This window comes from Mirounga angustirostris, unplaced genomic scaffold, assembly GCF_029215605.1.
Source record: "Mirounga angustirostris isolate CCGP_5_RB_7025 unplaced genomic scaffold, mMirAng1.0.hap1 SCAF_1, whole genome shotgun sequence".
Classification (NCBI taxonomy): domain Eukaryota; kingdom Metazoa; phylum Chordata; class Mammalia; order Carnivora; family Phocidae; genus Mirounga; species Mirounga angustirostris.
Window position 1 is genome coordinate 5,007,766 of NW_026991709.1, and position 15,986 is coordinate 5,023,751.

The 15,986-nt window shown below is 52.1% G+C and overlaps 1 protein-coding gene and 1 pseudogene across 7 annotated transcripts in view; one reads left to right on the forward strand and one right to left on the reverse strand.

Annotated features, from left to right (window-relative positions):
- The window catches only part of BACE2 (beta-secretase 2), a 98,766-nt gene extending 84,627 nt beyond the window's left edge, over nt 1-14,139 (reverse strand). For 2 of the 7 annotated variants that reach the window (XR_010407454.1, XR_010407455.1), the window contains exon 1: nt 13,295-14,139. Coding sequence is in view for 5 of the 7 variants with exons in the window: in XM_064578700.1 (XP_064434770.1) it covers nt 13,295-13,585 (291 nt within the window). In the remaining 2 variants the exon portion in view is untranslated. The remainder of the gene's footprint in view (nt 1-13,294) is intronic. The other 5 variants (XM_064578700.1, XM_064578695.1, XM_064578691.1 and 2 more) reach the window with 5 other exon arrangements.
- LOC123863172 (large ribosomal subunit protein eL22-like) lies at nt 2,016-2,478 on the forward strand (annotated as a pseudogene).
- Nucleotides 14,140-15,986: the final 1,847 nt, after the last annotated feature.

Sequence of the window (15,986 nt, forward strand, 5' to 3'; positions counted from 1 at the left end):
TTCCCCAAAAGTTATGATGCCACATCATTTGGAATGTTTTCAGCTACGAGTAAAAGCTAGGTTTCGAGTGGCTCAAACAAGCGGGGATTCTTCTCCACACCGAGAAGGGTCTAGGGACAGCTGGTATCAGATCGGCCCCTCAAAGAAAATCAGCGTCAAATCACCACTGCTCCCCCCACCTGACTCTCAAGGTCAGAAGCTGGCTCCGTTGCCGACCTTCACCTGCATCAAAGGCAGGAAGAGCAGAAATACCACCCCAGCCACACCCGCCACTTTTATCCAGAGATACAAGCTTCCCTGAAATCCTCCAGGAGACCCCAACTTAGGTCCCCCGTCCACAGCCGAGGGCTTAGTTACGCCGGCAGCTGCAGGGACAAGCTCCAGGCCAGAGAGGAGAGGGCTGAGATGATGTTTCGGTTCAACCACCCAACTGAAGGCATCTGCCACGGGGCAGATGACAGTCACCAAGACGGCCATGTTTCAAAACCTAAGCATGCACGTAAATAACAAAAGTACGCTAGGGGCCTCCGGGTGGCTCACTGGGTTAGCGTTCCACTCCTGGCAGCTCAGGGCCCCATCTCAGAGTCGCGAGACTGAGCCCCCCCATCGGGCTCTGCGCTAAGTGGGGAGTCTGCTGCAGATTCTTTCCCTCTGCCCCCCCCACTCTCTAACAAATACATCTTCTTAAAAAATACTCTCTATACTCAGCCTAGGCACAGCCCTCCACTTGGCCTTCTAATGCTTCCTTTTTATTTATTTTTTTTAGTAGACTCCACAGCCAATGTGGGGCTTGAACTCATGACTCGGAGATCAAGAGTCACATGCTCTGCCGCTTCAGCCAGCCAGGCGCCCTTAACACTTCATTTTTAAATGTGAAGTCAGCTAATAATCACCAGACATTTGTGGAAAGCCTCTGGCACGAGACACAGACTCCAGACAACGACCCCAAGAGAAGGACTCGGGGCCAAAAGAGAGAAGGCAGGAAGCCGAAAAGAAAAACTTCAAAAAAAACCTGTAAGTTATTTCCTCAGAGAAATAGCAGATATGCAATTCGGAAACAGGAGTAAAGTACAACCATAAAAATGAACATTCAGAGGGAAAAAGAAAGCGCTCTTGAAAATTAAAGAGAAAGTGGCAGATATGAATACAGAGTAGAACCCAGAGACCAAGCGATGGGAAATAGCAGGAGCTCGAACTAGGAAGCCAACATCTGGATAACAGGAGGTCCAAAAAAACCAAACATTTTACTAGAAAGTTTCTCAGAATTCAACATCCTGAGCCAGACTGAAAAGGCCAAGTGCTGAACATTAAAACAAACAAAACAAAAAAAGCCATATTAAGTCACATTGTCATGAAACTTCAGAACACCAGCTCTAAGAATACGGCATATCCGGTGTCCCCTGTAGCTCATTATCTTATATATGGTTCATATACAAAGAATCGGAAACCACAAGTGCATGGGGCTTATCAAGAGCGTCAAAGAATGCTAAACTCCCCAGGATGCAGGGGGATGCTGTTTGGCCAGAGGAGCCAGGACTGCTGGGCCCTGGGGTCCTCACGCACCCCTGGGGTGGGGATCGGAGGTCATGCGGACCCAAGGAGCCACAGGAAATGTTACCACTCACTGGCCATGGCCAGGAGCCCCACCCACAGCTCTGCTGAAGCTGAGGCCAAGATTTTGAGGCTGGGCAGGCCCCTGCCTCTCTCCTGAGGCCTGAACACAAACACTAGATGTTTCATGGCTCATAAACCCAGGACAGCGAGGTGTGTGTTCACAGCCACTGGGATGAGCAGCCCCAAGCGAGGCACCAGCTCAGGTGTGGAGGGGCAGGTGAGGATGGTCCTCAGGCACACAGGGGTCGACCCTCCATCAAGAGCCCAGCACAAGGCCTGCAACCCGACCAGCCCACAGTCTCTCCCATTTGGGTGAAACGAACAAGGCGGTGGGCTGCCACAGAGTACCATGTCCCACAGGGTTAAGAAGCCAAAGTGCAGCCCTTTCTGCCTCCGCAGCTGCCATGGTGCCCGTGAAAAAGCTTGTGGCGAAGGGGGGCAAAAAAGGGAAGCAAGTTCTGAAGTTTACCCTGGAATGCACCCACCCTGTAGAAGACGGAATCACGGATGCTGCCAATTTTGAGCAGTTTCTTCAAGAAAGGATCAAAGTGAAGGGAAAAGCTGGGAATCTCGGTGGAGGGGTTGTAACAATTGAAAAGAAGCAAAATCAGGATTACTGCAAATTCTGAGGTGCCTTTTTCCAAAAGGTATTTGAAATAGCTCACCGAAGAGTATTTGAAGAAGACTAACCTCCGTGACTGGTTGTGCGAAGTGGCTAACAGCAAAGGGAGTTACGAGTTACGTTACTTCCAGATTAACGAAGATGAGGAAGATGAGGATTAAAACTCATTTATCTGGAATATTTTGTAGGAGTTCTTAAATAAAACTTGGGAACCAAAAAAAAAAAAAAAAAAAACCAAAGAAGCCAAAATGCAGGGGCACCTTGGTGGCTCAGTCCTTAAGCATCTGCCTTCGGCTCAGGTCATGATCCCAGGGTCCCAGGATCGAGCCCTGCATTAGTCTCCCAGCTCAGCAGGAAGCCTGCTTCTCCCTGTCCCACTCCCTCTCCTTGCGTTCCCTCTCTCTCTGTCAAATAAATAAATAAAATCTTAAAAAAAAAGGGCAAAATGCCCATACTTGTACTGACCAAAGGGCGATAAAAAGTATCTTACCTATTCCTGAAATGAGTGTATACTTAGGAATAAGCACACCACTTACGCTGATAAATTCTTAGGCATCAGGAAGCTTGTGGATTACATGTGAGTGTCGGTGGGGCAGGGACCTGGCCCCATCCTGTACCCCTTGTCACCCCTTGCTGCACGGCTCTCAGGCATCCCAAGGTGCCAGGCACGCAAGAGATGTTCAAAGTCTTAGGTTCAGAGCACTCGATCTTAAAAGGAGGTTTTGTGGTTGTTTTTAACCTCAAACATCATCTCCCTTTGCCCCCCAATCATTTTCTATTGCTCAGTGCCCACATCCTCCTCTTCTGGAAAAAAGTTCAAAGTACATATATCAATGAGAAGTACACTCTGGACTGACTCACAGAGGCTTTTGTGAGTTAGATTCTAGATCACTTTGGGGAGTTAGGATTTTAAAGTATATAGAGCCTTAAAAATAAATAAATAAAGTAGAGCTTTAAAACTGTTTTGTGAAAGGCCGAAATGAGGCTCTCAAATACAGTCAGTGACAGAGAGCACTCCTTCTTTCATTCCTCAAATATTAGCCTAACCTGTGCTAGCCACAAGGTCCAGCAGGAGGGCTGTGCTGAGCCAACAGTTCTGTGCATCTGACCCCCGAGCCTCCAAATGCACGACCCTGCGACTGTGCCTGGAGGCTTTCTCCAACCAGCTGGAGGACCCCAAACACTGAAGGTTAGCCCACTCGTGAGCAGCCCTCAGCCCACACCTGGCAGGAGCCGGGGCGGGGGGAGGGGGGAGTGCCCGGTGCCCTTGCCCTTCAGTTGGGACCGCTGAGTCTGGCATCCTCTCTCGGGGATCCTCAGGGGGCTCGCGCCCCGCTGCCCACACCTTCTCACTTCTCCACCCCCTACACATGATTCCTGAGATCGCCTCCCAAATAAACTGCCCACTCTCACACTTGTCTCAGGCTGTTTCTGGGGAACCTGACCGAAGACACTGTTAGAAAACAGGCAATGGGGGCGCCTGGGTGGCTCAGTCGGTTAAGCGGCTGCCTTCGGCTCCGGTCATGATCCCAGGGTCTGGGATCGAGCCCCACGTCGGGCTCCCTGCTCATTGGGGAGTCTGCTTCTCCCTCTCCCTCTGCCTGCCTCTCTGCCTACTTGTACTATCTCTATGTCAAATAAATAAATAAAATCTTAAAAAAAAAAAAAGAAAACAGGCAATGGTCTCCTGGTGCCCCACCTCCCCTGGGCATGCTGAGCTTAATTTTCCTTTCTAATTCAGAAACTCCTGGCTAACCATATTCAGGTCCCTTCCCCCAACTCTTAACGCCACACACACACACACAAACACACACACACACACTCTCTCTCTCTCTCTCTCTCTCTAAGGACCTTGTTCTAATAAAATCTAACCCCAAAGCACAATTTTAAAATAGAGGAAAGAGGAGCTGCTCCCAAATGCTCCCAAAGCCGGCACATCGGAGGCGCCCACGGCCCATGTGCACTCACGGCATGTGCCCCCCCCGCCCCCGCAGGGGTACAGGTGTAGACTTCACCTGCCTGGCTTCACCCTGGAACCTGGTTCTCCCCAACCTCTCAAGGCTGGGTCTTCCCATGCTGCTGGTCACAGCCAAACTGCACCTCCCGGAGAGCTTTCCTCCAACCGCCAGGCTGGAGCAGCCGGTCCTGACCCGTGCCCATGACCAGGTTGGACTGTCTCAGCAATCAGCGGAAATTCTGTTTACTGTCTTACAATCGGTCTTGCCAACAAGCACACAGGTTCTAGCAAAGTGTCCAGATCTTTTACTTGTTTTGGAAAATTGAGTTGATTGGGTTGTTTGCTTGGTTTTGTTGAGTTTTGAGATACAAGTCCTTGTTGACTGGTGCATCCCGGGGCTTAGAACAGAGCCTGGCACACAGTAGGTGCTCAATAAAGATGCCGAATGAGAAGAACCGCAATGCTGGAACGAGACAGGGCTGTGAAGATCAGGGGCGATCCGCAGGTGTCATGGTGTCCCTCCTTGCTCGTGCCTACGGCGGATACTTCTCCTGGACATCCTCCCCTCACTGCTCCCAAGCCAGCTGAGTCGACATGTTGTTTCCAGGATTTCTCGCCCTCGGTACTGCTGACATTTCAGACCAGATAATTATCTGTCGGGGGGGGGGGGAGGGGGCTGTCCTGTGCCTTGCAGGATGTTGAGCAGCATCCCTGAGACCTTCCAGTGGAAGCCAGCAGCACCACCCAACTTGTAACCACCAAAAACATCTCAAGACAGTGCCATATGTCCCCTAGAGAGGGCACAACTTCTGGGGACAGAAAACCTCTGCGTTAGACCTATTTGCTGCCCTGGGTACAAGTTCTCTTCCCACCCCCACTGGAGAGAAGTAGGAAGCAGAGAAACCAACACTATCCCATTTCCTTTTTGCTTAAACAAAAGTAACCACTATCCCACTAAGGGGAGGGGCAGCAAACCAAACCTGTTACGGGAACCAGCCGTAACAACTTGTGATTTGTCCCGCCCCCCCACAGGACGAGTACACCTTCTAGAGCAGTCGTCTGCACACTGCCCCGCAGCGCCGAGCCACAGTGGAACGTTGCAGTCTTACAGTCGGCAACAAGGTAGCCACGGATGCCACACCCAGCCCTGAAACTGACAGCAGCTCCGCCCAAACCAGATGTCCCCGGAACCCAGGAACTGAAGAAGTAGCACTTGCATCTATACATTTATTTTCGTTTTCCTACGGATTCATTTTTATTGATTTACGAATTATTGCTATGTGACAGAAGGAAGTTTAAAAAGGACACCGTCAGCACACACGCCTTTAGAACACTTTCCCTGGAGAAAACGAAAGCCACGTTTCCAACCTGCCAAACACAAGGAAGTTTTTGGAACACAATCTGCTTGAGGTAGAGATTTGCTAAACCCACAGAGGAAAACACTAACCAAGCAACATTTAGGAAGATAAAAGAACCTACCCATTCCACACAGGGAACCACGAAGCAGAGGAGAATCTGGCCTCTCTCGTGGCTCCCAAACCGCATCCATGGGCTGGGGCCGAGCGACTGCTTGAGGGGGACCAGGAGGACGTGGTAAAATGCAGATGCTCAGGCCCGGTGCAGACTGTCTCACCCAGTACATCTGGGCTGGATCCCGGGAAACTATTTTTAACCAGTTCTACCAGGTGCTCTTAGTCGTCCCCCCCCCCCCCCCCCAGGCCAGCTGGGTTTGGGGACAAGGACTGCAGTTGCCGCCAGTGAGCCTGCAGCACTTACCCTCCTCTGCCCCCTCCCCCAACCCCAGGGCCCTGAGCCAGATTCTGACAGATGCCCAGGTGTCTTACCTGCCCACAGCTGCTGAAAATTAGAGCTTTTGAAAGCACTCAGAACTAGAACAGATTATAACCGGTGAGAGAGTCCTCAAAGGGATCTCAGGTCACCTGGTCAAATCTCCTCATTTATAGCAGAGGAACCGAGGAGCCAAGAGGTTCTCCCACACCAAACACTTGGCCAGCAGCGCCTCTGGGATCAGCACTCCAACACCCAATTCCCAAACGACTGCAGTTCTGCCGGCTTCCCGGCAACTTGTCCGACTGCAAGAAGCTTATGGTTTCCAAGGGGCAGCCTGATGTCGTGGAAACGGCTCTGGATGCCCACTGAGACTTCTGGAATCCACACCCACTTTCCCCAAGCAGCAAGCTTCCCTTCCCGCAAGCATCCTGATTGTCCCAACCTCTCTGCTACCTGGAAAACTTTTTGATTCAATACTCTCCACCTTTTTTCCCCCTCGGCACCACTTTCTGAGGGGCTGGCTTGTGGGCGGGGTTTTTGGGGGTTTGTGGGGCTTTGTTTTGTTTCTGTTTTGTTTCAGGCAGGGGGTTTGCATGGCTGGCAAGCTGAAGTAGTCCCCCTGCCTAACGCAAATAGGGCCATTTATCCAGTGCGGGCTTTGGAGGGGCTCCACGGCAGGAGCACGAGCCTGGCCTTAGTGAGGCCAGGTATAAATCCTCCTGCTGGGCCATTCTCGGTCTAGTGCGAAATGGAAGGAGAGAAGTTTCCCACTACCCTTTACGGCTCCCCGGAATGATGAAGCTGGCCCAGGGCAGCACCCGCCTTACTCCTCAGACAGTCCTCTTTATCTTCCTAAAATGGCAATGCTGAGATTGTGTATTTCCAGGTACAGGTATATGACGTGCCATATAGTAAAAATCCAAAAACGTCCAACCTGAGACCTGTGTTGGCTAGCGTGCATTAACTCATAAACAAACCCCCTAGTTGTTTCCTTAATGTGGTTACACCAGTTTTGTTTCTTTAACGTGGTTACACCAAGAGTATTTTTGTTTCCTCTTTGAGAATTCCAAGAGCAAAAAAAGCAACTGAGTACCAACAGGCAAAAAATCAAATAGTCCATCTGGACCAGAAGGGGACAAAGGGGCGCCAAGTGCCAGCCAATCTAACTGTGCATCACACACACATTCTCCAAGGCTCGGGAAACTAGCCCAGAATATGGGGTACACACCCTTACTCACATTTCACCCATAAATACATGTATACGAAGTCACAGAAGGTGAGCGGGGCCGTCCACCTGCCTCACAGTTGCGTTCTGTTTTGCATAGTATTGGTTGTCGCTAATGTACAATAAGCCCCAGCGTCAACATCAAGCCCAGGCTGGACAAAAAGAACAGAGTGAGTGGAGGAGTCCAGGACATAGGGCAATGGAGCCAAGCGTGAGCAGAAGCCCCACTGCTGGTGGTAGGGGAGGTCCGGAGGTTGGAGACAGAAGTGCCCATCAACACCCTGGACCCACCACCTACTTCTGCTGCACCCTGCCTGGGGCAAAAGTCAGCAGCCACCAACCCCGACCTTCAGCCTAGGTGGACCCTGAATCCAGGGGCCAAAGGCTTGACCTGCTCCATTCTGGGTCTGAGCTATAAAATAAAACCCAAGGCATGCTGCCAGGCACCAGCAGGAAGGGAATGCTGCCTTGAAATGTCTGTCCTCGGGTCCAACACGGCATGTACTACCGTGTGCAGAAATCACTCCTCACAAGAGCCAACCTTAACCTCCCCCTTTGGGTTTTTAGTTAGGAGGGGCCAGCAATGTTCTAGGAGGAAACAGCCCAAAGGAGGTTATGCCCACCTGTCTTCAACAGAAGAAATCAGAAGTCAAGAAAGCACTGGATGGGACAGGAAGAAGTACTGGAGGAGAAAGGTGTGAATTGTCTATCAAACATACTCAATAAAGAGGATTGATGGATGCCTTACAGTCTTTTTTTTTTTTTCAAGATTTTATTTAATTATTTGAGAGAGAGAGCGCACAAGCAGGGAGGAGGGGCAGAAGAAGAGGGAAAAGCAGGCTCTGTGTTGAGCAGGGAGCCCAACGCGGGGCTTGATCCCAGGACCCTGGGATCATGACCTGAGCAGAAGGCAGACGCTTAACGGACTGAGCCACCCAGGCGCCCTGCATTACAGAGTCTTTAAAACATGAAATGCAAGCTTTCAAGCCTTCTAGATCTTTATTGTTTCCAGCATGAGCATTTGTTAGTCATGGGGCAGAAGGAGAGGGAATCTCAAGCAGACTTCCCGCTGAGCACGAAGCCCGACACACGGGGCTTGATCTCATGACCCTGAGATCATGACCTAAGCAGAAACCAAGAGTCAGATGCTTAACCAACTGAGCCACCCAGGCGCCCCTAAAATAAATACATTTTTTTTTAAAAGATATGTTGAAATCCTAAACCCTGTCTTTACAGTTGTAATGAAGCTAAGATGAGGTCAGAACGGACCAGGGTGAACCTTAATCCAATGACTGGTGTCATTCTAAGAAGCAAATTTGGACCTAGAGACACACACAAGGTGGGAGGAGAAGGGGGAGGAGAATTTCATTTGAAGACAGACACAGAGATTGGAGAGATGCAGCCTAGAACCAAGGAACAGGGAGGACTGCGGGCAGCCACCAGAAGCTGGGAGAGGCGGGGGAGGGAACAGGGTCCTGGCAACACCTTCCTCTGGATGACCGACCTCCAGAACGGCGAGAGAGTGTATTTCTGTTAAGTCCCCTGGTTTGGGGTGATCTGTCACAGCAGCTGCAAGAACCTAGAAACTCAAAGATCTGCAACCCGTAAGGGAAGGGCAGCACAGCGTGGCTGACCACCTGTCCGCCACCATCACTGGGGTAATGCCACCACCATCCCAGATGCTTCCGGCCACACCCAAGTCCTCCGCAGGTGAATGAAAATGGGTATTTTTTTTTTTTAAGTCCAAGTGCACAAGGGGAGCAGCAGTAAAGTGCTCAGACTGTGGGACGGAACCGGGCAGACCCCAATGACAGATACCCCAGCTCTGCCACTCACCAGGGGGACCTTGGACCGATTACTGGGCCTCTCTGCACCTTGCTCTCGCCATCTGATTAATTAAATCGAGTAACTTCTACGTCCTTCCCAGGGCCGTTTGGAGGAGTAAATGAGACGGTTTGAGCAAAATGCTTAGCATGGTGCCCACCATCCAGTGAGCCTGAAATAAAGGTTAGCTAGTAATATTAATGGTTGTTAGCGACTTCTCAGACTGTCCCTCAGGGGCTTTGAGCAGATGCCTCGGCCCAGCCTTTCTGCCTTCCGAAGGAGGACCTGGATCTTGAATTCTTCCACCAAAGCTCAGGAGCTGCTACCTGCCGCTCACAGGAGCTGGCAGGAACCTTGCTTTTGCCTTTCCTGTTCTTCAGACCCCAGAAATCTCTTCCTTTCCCATTGTCCTTAATATTTACCATCTCACTGTGTTCCATCAAATTTATTCTCGGTGCCCATCGCCTTCCTTTTTCCAGCCTCGCCTGCAGTGAGCCTCATGTAATTTAGGGACACTGGATTGCTTATTCTAAAAAAGACAAACTCCTAAATTGCATATACTTGGCACATATCTTCAATCCAAAGTCTTCCAAACAATTGTGTACTAAGAAGTGGTAAGCCAATGCGCCATGATTAAAATGTGAGTCCCCAAAATAATTTCTTAGCTCCTTACATTCAAATGTTTAAATATGAAAATCGTGTTGCTGTCTGTTTCATCCATATTAGCGGAGATGACAGAAAATCTTTCATCAGAAACCCCTAAGGGCTTTTTGAGGCCATTACAAGGTACAGAGCTGCAGACCCTTAGCATCTCCAGTTGGATTTACTGCGTCAGGGTGAAAGCCTTTTTTTTAAATAATGGAAATTGCTATAATCACTTTAGAACACCATTATTATTATTAATAAGACCAAACTGCATGGTTCAAGCGGCTGCTGGTTCTCTACTGTTCGAAAGAAGTCACGCGATGTATCAAACACCTGGCACTCATCTCCATGCCAACGTGGTCCAGCTCTCGCACCGGCTTCGGGGCAGATGCCTGTGATGTCTTCAACAGTGGCAGGCAGAACGACGAACCCCTGGTTCTTGATGAAAGCATTCAGGGAACGAGCACATGTCCAACAGTGGGCTTTCCCATGGGAGAGCAGGGGTCTGTGCAGCTCTGGTTCCTGATGACCTCTCCCTCTCCCATGCATACCTGGATCCAACCATTCAGTAGGTCACCCTGAAGGGAGGGAAACGATGAAGGGACAGCAAGGGGCTGGAATCCATTTTTGGTCACCCATTAAGTCCCTAATGCCTTGGGCTTTAAGGTCTAGGGACCTGTGGCTGGAGAGAGTAGTTAAAGGCCAATTTTTTTTTTTTTAGAGGGAAGATTAGGGGTGCCTGGGTGGCTCAGTCAGCTGAGTGTCTGCCTTCCGCTCAGGTCACGATCCCCAGGGTCCTGGGATCGAGCCCTGCATCGGGCTCCCTGCTCAGCGGGGAGTCTGCTTCTCCCTCTCCCTGCCGCACCCCCTGCTTGTGCTCTCTGTCAAATAAATAAATAAAATCTTAAAAAGAAAAAAGGAAAATGGGAAAAAGAAAAGGAAGCAGTAAGGAAAGGTAGCAGTAGGTATGAGCCCAGTGGTTCAGAACTTGGCTTCTGGAGTCTAGCCACCTGGGTTGGATTGCTGGCTCTCCCTCTTTCTTGTCTGGTTCAGTCTGGGCCAGTCATTCAACCTCTCCAAGCTTGTTTTCCCATCCCCTAAATGGGTATCAGAACTGCGAGGTGGTTGCGAGGATCCCCCCAGGAGAACACACGGGCACGCACGCAGCAGGGTGCTTACCACGAGGGGAGCCCTCCACACAGTCAGGGACTATCACTTCTCCACAAATTCTTGGTTATTTAATGCCTGAATTTACAATTTCATTTTTCTCTCCACCTAAGCAAGTTTTATTTTAGGTTTAGGAGAATCAGCAGAGAATAAATGCGTAACTCTTGGCCATTAACAGAGCAGGAAACCTCACTCCAAGTGCAGAAGTCACCCCAGGGCCTGCTGCAAACACCTTGCTGGTGGCCGGAGACATTTCAGGAGGAGACAGGGAAGAAATGAATCCCAATGGACTTGTCACTTAATACCTAAGAGTTTATAGTAGGCCTCTGGAAAGATCGTACACACGGATTTTGCTATAAAACAGCTTATTACTAAATCAGGCCAGGAAGGAGGAACAGAATATTTCATTCCCCGTCAAATGTAAAAATTAAATCTGGATTGTTAAAAACAGTCTTCCCTGGAAACATGCTCATCTTTGAGAAATAACCTTGAATGAACTACTTCCTTGGCCAGGGTAAAGATATAAGCACTAGGCTTCAGTACGATCCTGTTAATTAAACTTCATCATTTTAAAGTAAAGGTCACTGGGATGCCTGGCTGGCTCAACCTGCAGAGCATGCGACTCTCGGAGCTCTGGGAGGTGAGTTCAAGGCCCACGGTGGGCCTAGAACTTACTTTAAAAAATAATAAAATAAAGGTCACTGGATTAATTAATGAAGAAAAGCTATTATTTATGAAAGGTTTGTGGGTTTTTTTTTTTTTTTTTGAGAAACCTTATCCCCCCCACCCCCTGTTTTTCTTGAGGCTTTCTTTTCCCCTTCCTGTCTTCTCTGGAGGGAGACAGACATCAAGGACCCCTTTCATCACAGCACCCAAACTGCCCAAATCTTTAGCACAAAGACTTCCCTTCCACTCAAAAATTAACAAGAGCTCTTCCCCACAAGGCACATATTTTACAAAGAGAGAGTCATTTCCTGTTGGCAAAGATCATCCTTGAGCCACTGAAGAGGTTCATCCGCAAAATCTTTCGAAATCTTGGGAAGGCAAAAAGTACAAAGTTCTCATTCTCACCACCAGCGCGTGTCTTCACGTGGTGGCTCTTACCAGCACCCACACCTCTGTGGTCAAGTTAAGCTCCCTCAGCTGACGCCCTCCCCCCTCCCTGCCCACCATCCCCGCCGGGAACACCAAAGACAAGGCTTCAGAGGAAAGGCAACCAGAGTTAAAGTTTTGAGAACACATTTCTGAAGGGTTTTTTTTAAAACTAATTAAGCAAGTATAGAAGTTACTCAGTAGAGTTTCTTTTTTTAAAAGAATTAGCATCGCGTCTTTCCTCTTAAGAAAGTCTTGAATAATTTAATTAGAATTACACCAAAGTCATGAGTATGTTCTATTTATGGGGGAATCATAGCTGAATTGAAACTCAAATGACAACGTTAAAAATAAAAACAAAGTATCTTGGGACTGTACTCAATTGATAAGAAAAACCTGACTTCAAATAATCACACTTAGATTAGGTAAACGTGGAAAGAGGAGGGGGGCCAAATCAACTCCAGGAATTCTGTTTCTCTTAAGATTACTGAGCCGGGGGCCATTAGTTTCTTGCAACAAAAAGTGCTAGCAAATTAAAATCAGATTAAGATACAAAGAAGGCTGTTTGGGTTTATTTTTATTTGGTCATCGGGAAGCCACCCGGGCCCTGGAAGGCTTGCTCAGCCCGTATTTTTCCGCAGGAGCAGGACTGCATTTAGTACATTCCACACACACGTGTGCAGACGCTGGCTCCGTGCAGAGAGGCGGAGAGGCGGAGAGGCTGGGCGGGCGGGAGGAAGCCGACGAGCCAACTCCGGGAGAGGAGAGCAGCACGGCGGCCACGCGGCCCCCTCCGCCCGCAGCCAGCGAGCCTCCGCGGGCAGGGCTGCTCGGCGGAGCTCGCGCACAGATCCCTCTCCAGGCACTGCGCCTCCGGAGCCGGCCACCAGCCCCCGTAGCAGTGAGACAGCATGGGGGGGGGTGTGAGGGGGGGCGGAGAACCGGCACTCAAAGGGAGCCCCCAGTAGCCACAGCATCGCGCCCAAGGCCCACGGTGCCGGCTCCCCGCTCGCCAGAAGGGCTGCCCGTTGGAGGCGCTCGCCGCCCGGCCGCTCCGAGGGGAGGACTAACAAGTTCTTAAACACTCGCGCACACCCTCGGCTGCGCCCCGGACAGGACGGCCCGCGCTCCGCGTCCCCAGGGCGCGCGCCCCGCTCCCGGCCCCGCGGGGCCCCTCGGCGGGCCCCCACTCCGCTCTGCCGGCGTGTGGTTAGGGGCGACGCTAAACCGCGCGCAAGCACCGCCGGGCGCCCCCCCCAGAACCCCGGAAAACCTGCGGCTGCAGCCTGGGGGGCCGCAGGGGTGGCGAGGAGCGGGTCCCCTGGGCGAGCGAGCGAGCGAGCAGGCGCCAACCTACCTTCTGCGGGGGGGTTCCGATCAGCATCTCCAGGTAGTAGCCACGGCCAGAGTCGCCCTGCAGGTTGTCCACCATGGCCAAGAAGTTGGCGGCGCCGCCGGCGGGCTCCAGGGCGAGCGCCAGGCCGTCCGCGTGGGGCGCGGCGCGGGGCGCGGCGGGGGTCCCGGGCCCGGGGGTGGGCGCGGCCACGCGGAGGGGCAGCGTGAGGGGTGCGGGGGCCGGCGCCGGGGCTGCGCGCAGGAGCCACTGGGCCAGCAGCGGCAGCAGCAGCGCCGGGGCCTGCGCGCCCATGCCCGCGGCGGGGCCCGGGGGGCGCGCCCGGCCGGGCCCGTCCCGTCCGGCGGCGGCGGCGGCGGTGGCGGCGGCGGCTCGGCGCGGGGCTGCGGGCAGGGCTGGGCGCGCACCGGGCGGGCGGCAGCGGCTGGGAGGAGCGCCGCGGGAGGAGGACCGGGGAAGCGGGAGGAGGCGCCGGAGCCGGAGCCGCCCCAGCCCGCGCCGCCAACTTGAGCAAGTTGGTCGCCGCTGCCCCCTCTGGCGGGCGGCGGCTGCCCCGCAGGGGCCGGGCCCCTCCCCCGCGGCCAAGGTCACAGCTGAGCGCGGGGTCCGCCGGAGCACCCCGGGCGCGCCCTGCCCACTCTCGCTCGTCTCGGGCCGCGCCTCCTCCCCGGGAAAAGTCGAGTCCCGAATTTCCTCGGAACGCGCCCCGCTGCTACGGCCAACGGATGTGACGAGGCTCGTCTGCTACCAGGGGGAAAGTTTCGGGAACCCTTAAAGGGGCAGCGAGGGCCTGAACTGGCCCCCTGGCCCCGCGCGCGAGGGGGGCCCCGCAGCGGTGGGGGGGTGACTTGAGGGTCAGAGAGGGGAGTAGGGAGTCGTCAGAGAGCCGCGAGCTTCATCAGGAGTCAGCACCTCCCCTCGCTAAGTTCATCCCTGTCGCACTTAAGCCCACGGGAGTCTGGCTGCCTCTCCCGGCATTTCCCGTGCGCTGAACCCCCGCCCCCACCCCGCTTCCTCCTCACTGCCTCTCCCCTATCCCCACTTCGGCCCCTGGCTGCTGGGGCTGGGGGGAGGCAGGGAGAGCGCGAGAGCTTTGGAGACCTCTCCCTAGAAATCTTGGGGGGAGGGGGAAGCGGGCTTGGCTGCCTTTGCTGCCGCCCGGGGCCGCGGCTCCCGCACGCGCCCACCGTTGCCGCGGGGGAGGTGGGGTCCGCTGCTGGCTTTGAGCTTGGGCTTCTTCGCTCCACGCTCGTCCTCGTCCATAATGCAGACAAGAAGCTGCCGGGAGCTGCTCCCTCACCTCCCCCAGGACTCCTTCAGTCCACCGAGCAAGTTGCAGTCACGATGCAAAAATCAGGGCCGCCAAGTCTGGACCGCTGCCTTCCATCCCCACACCACCCCCCCCCCCCCCCGCCGGCCCTTGGAGGATTATCTAATTAATACTTGTTTAGCGGTGCACACCAAGACCAAGTAGCGCAGTAGTGCAAACAACGAGGGTTATTTTATTTCAGGTACTAAACGCGGGGGGGGGGGGGGGGCAGTTGCACCAGCTAAAGCCCATTGATTTCTACTGAAATAAGGAGCATAAAAATCTTTCTACCTCCTCCAGCTGAATTATGCTGGCTGTTTTTGAAAAACAAACAAACCCATCTTCAAACAGTGGGAAGGTTGGAGCAAAGCTTCACTCCTCCCTATAATTTTCAGCTACTTCTGTTCAAGATTTGATTTTTATTCCTGTCTTCTCAATTTTAGAATCAGGTCTAACTCTGCAAGAGACCCATATGTCAGAGACCTTCAGCTGTGTTTGTAAGAATCCCGTTCTCTCCAAACTATATCCCAACTTTAACAAATCCCCAGCCTCAAAAAGAAAGGCCTAGTTGGGCCTGTGATATAACCTAAATTGATATCCCCATAAATCTGCATAGTAATTCCAGAGCTATTCATATATTCACATTTCAAATTCAAGGTTGTAGAGGAAGTGTAATTTTTAAAGAATGATTATTCATACTCCTTAGTGTCCAGTCTTGAGGGGTTCAGAAAGACGTGCAGACAGTTCTCAGAAGTCCATAACCTTGTAAAAAGCACATGGAATTTATTAAGGACATTGGCACTGGGGCTACCTGACGTGAAGTTCAACATTAGAGACATTTGCTCTAATAATTAAAAACCTCAAGGGAACATTTTAAAAATCAAGTCTAATTAAGGTTTGTCTTTCATGGTGCTCCTGACTCCACCTAGTGTGAGTGTTCATGAACTTTTCATTTTGAAAGGGCTAGTTTAAGTTTAGGGGAAAACAGATGCATTAAGATACAGTCACAGAGGAGCTCATGCAGTTTTAATGGATGGCAGAGCTGTCTCATCAGAAAATAATGTGGGCTGAAGTGACAGCATCTGATGACGGTCCCCTTGGCCATCTCTGTTTTATGAATGGTCTCGCGGTTCTTGACCCCTCTCCTCAGAACGAGGGTGCTGGCTGGGTGTGGGAAAGAATCATTTCATCTGCCAGGTGTTCTCACTGAAACCCTATGGGGCAGGCCTCTCAGGGGGCAGGATTAGAGACTCTTTATATCCTTCCAGAAGCACTTCTCTAAGAAAGAAGCCACTTCCCATAGCACGGGCAAGGAGGGGGAAGAAGGTGGACCCCTCATGCACCTACAACACCCCTGCATCCTCTTCAAACTGCCCCATGCCCCCT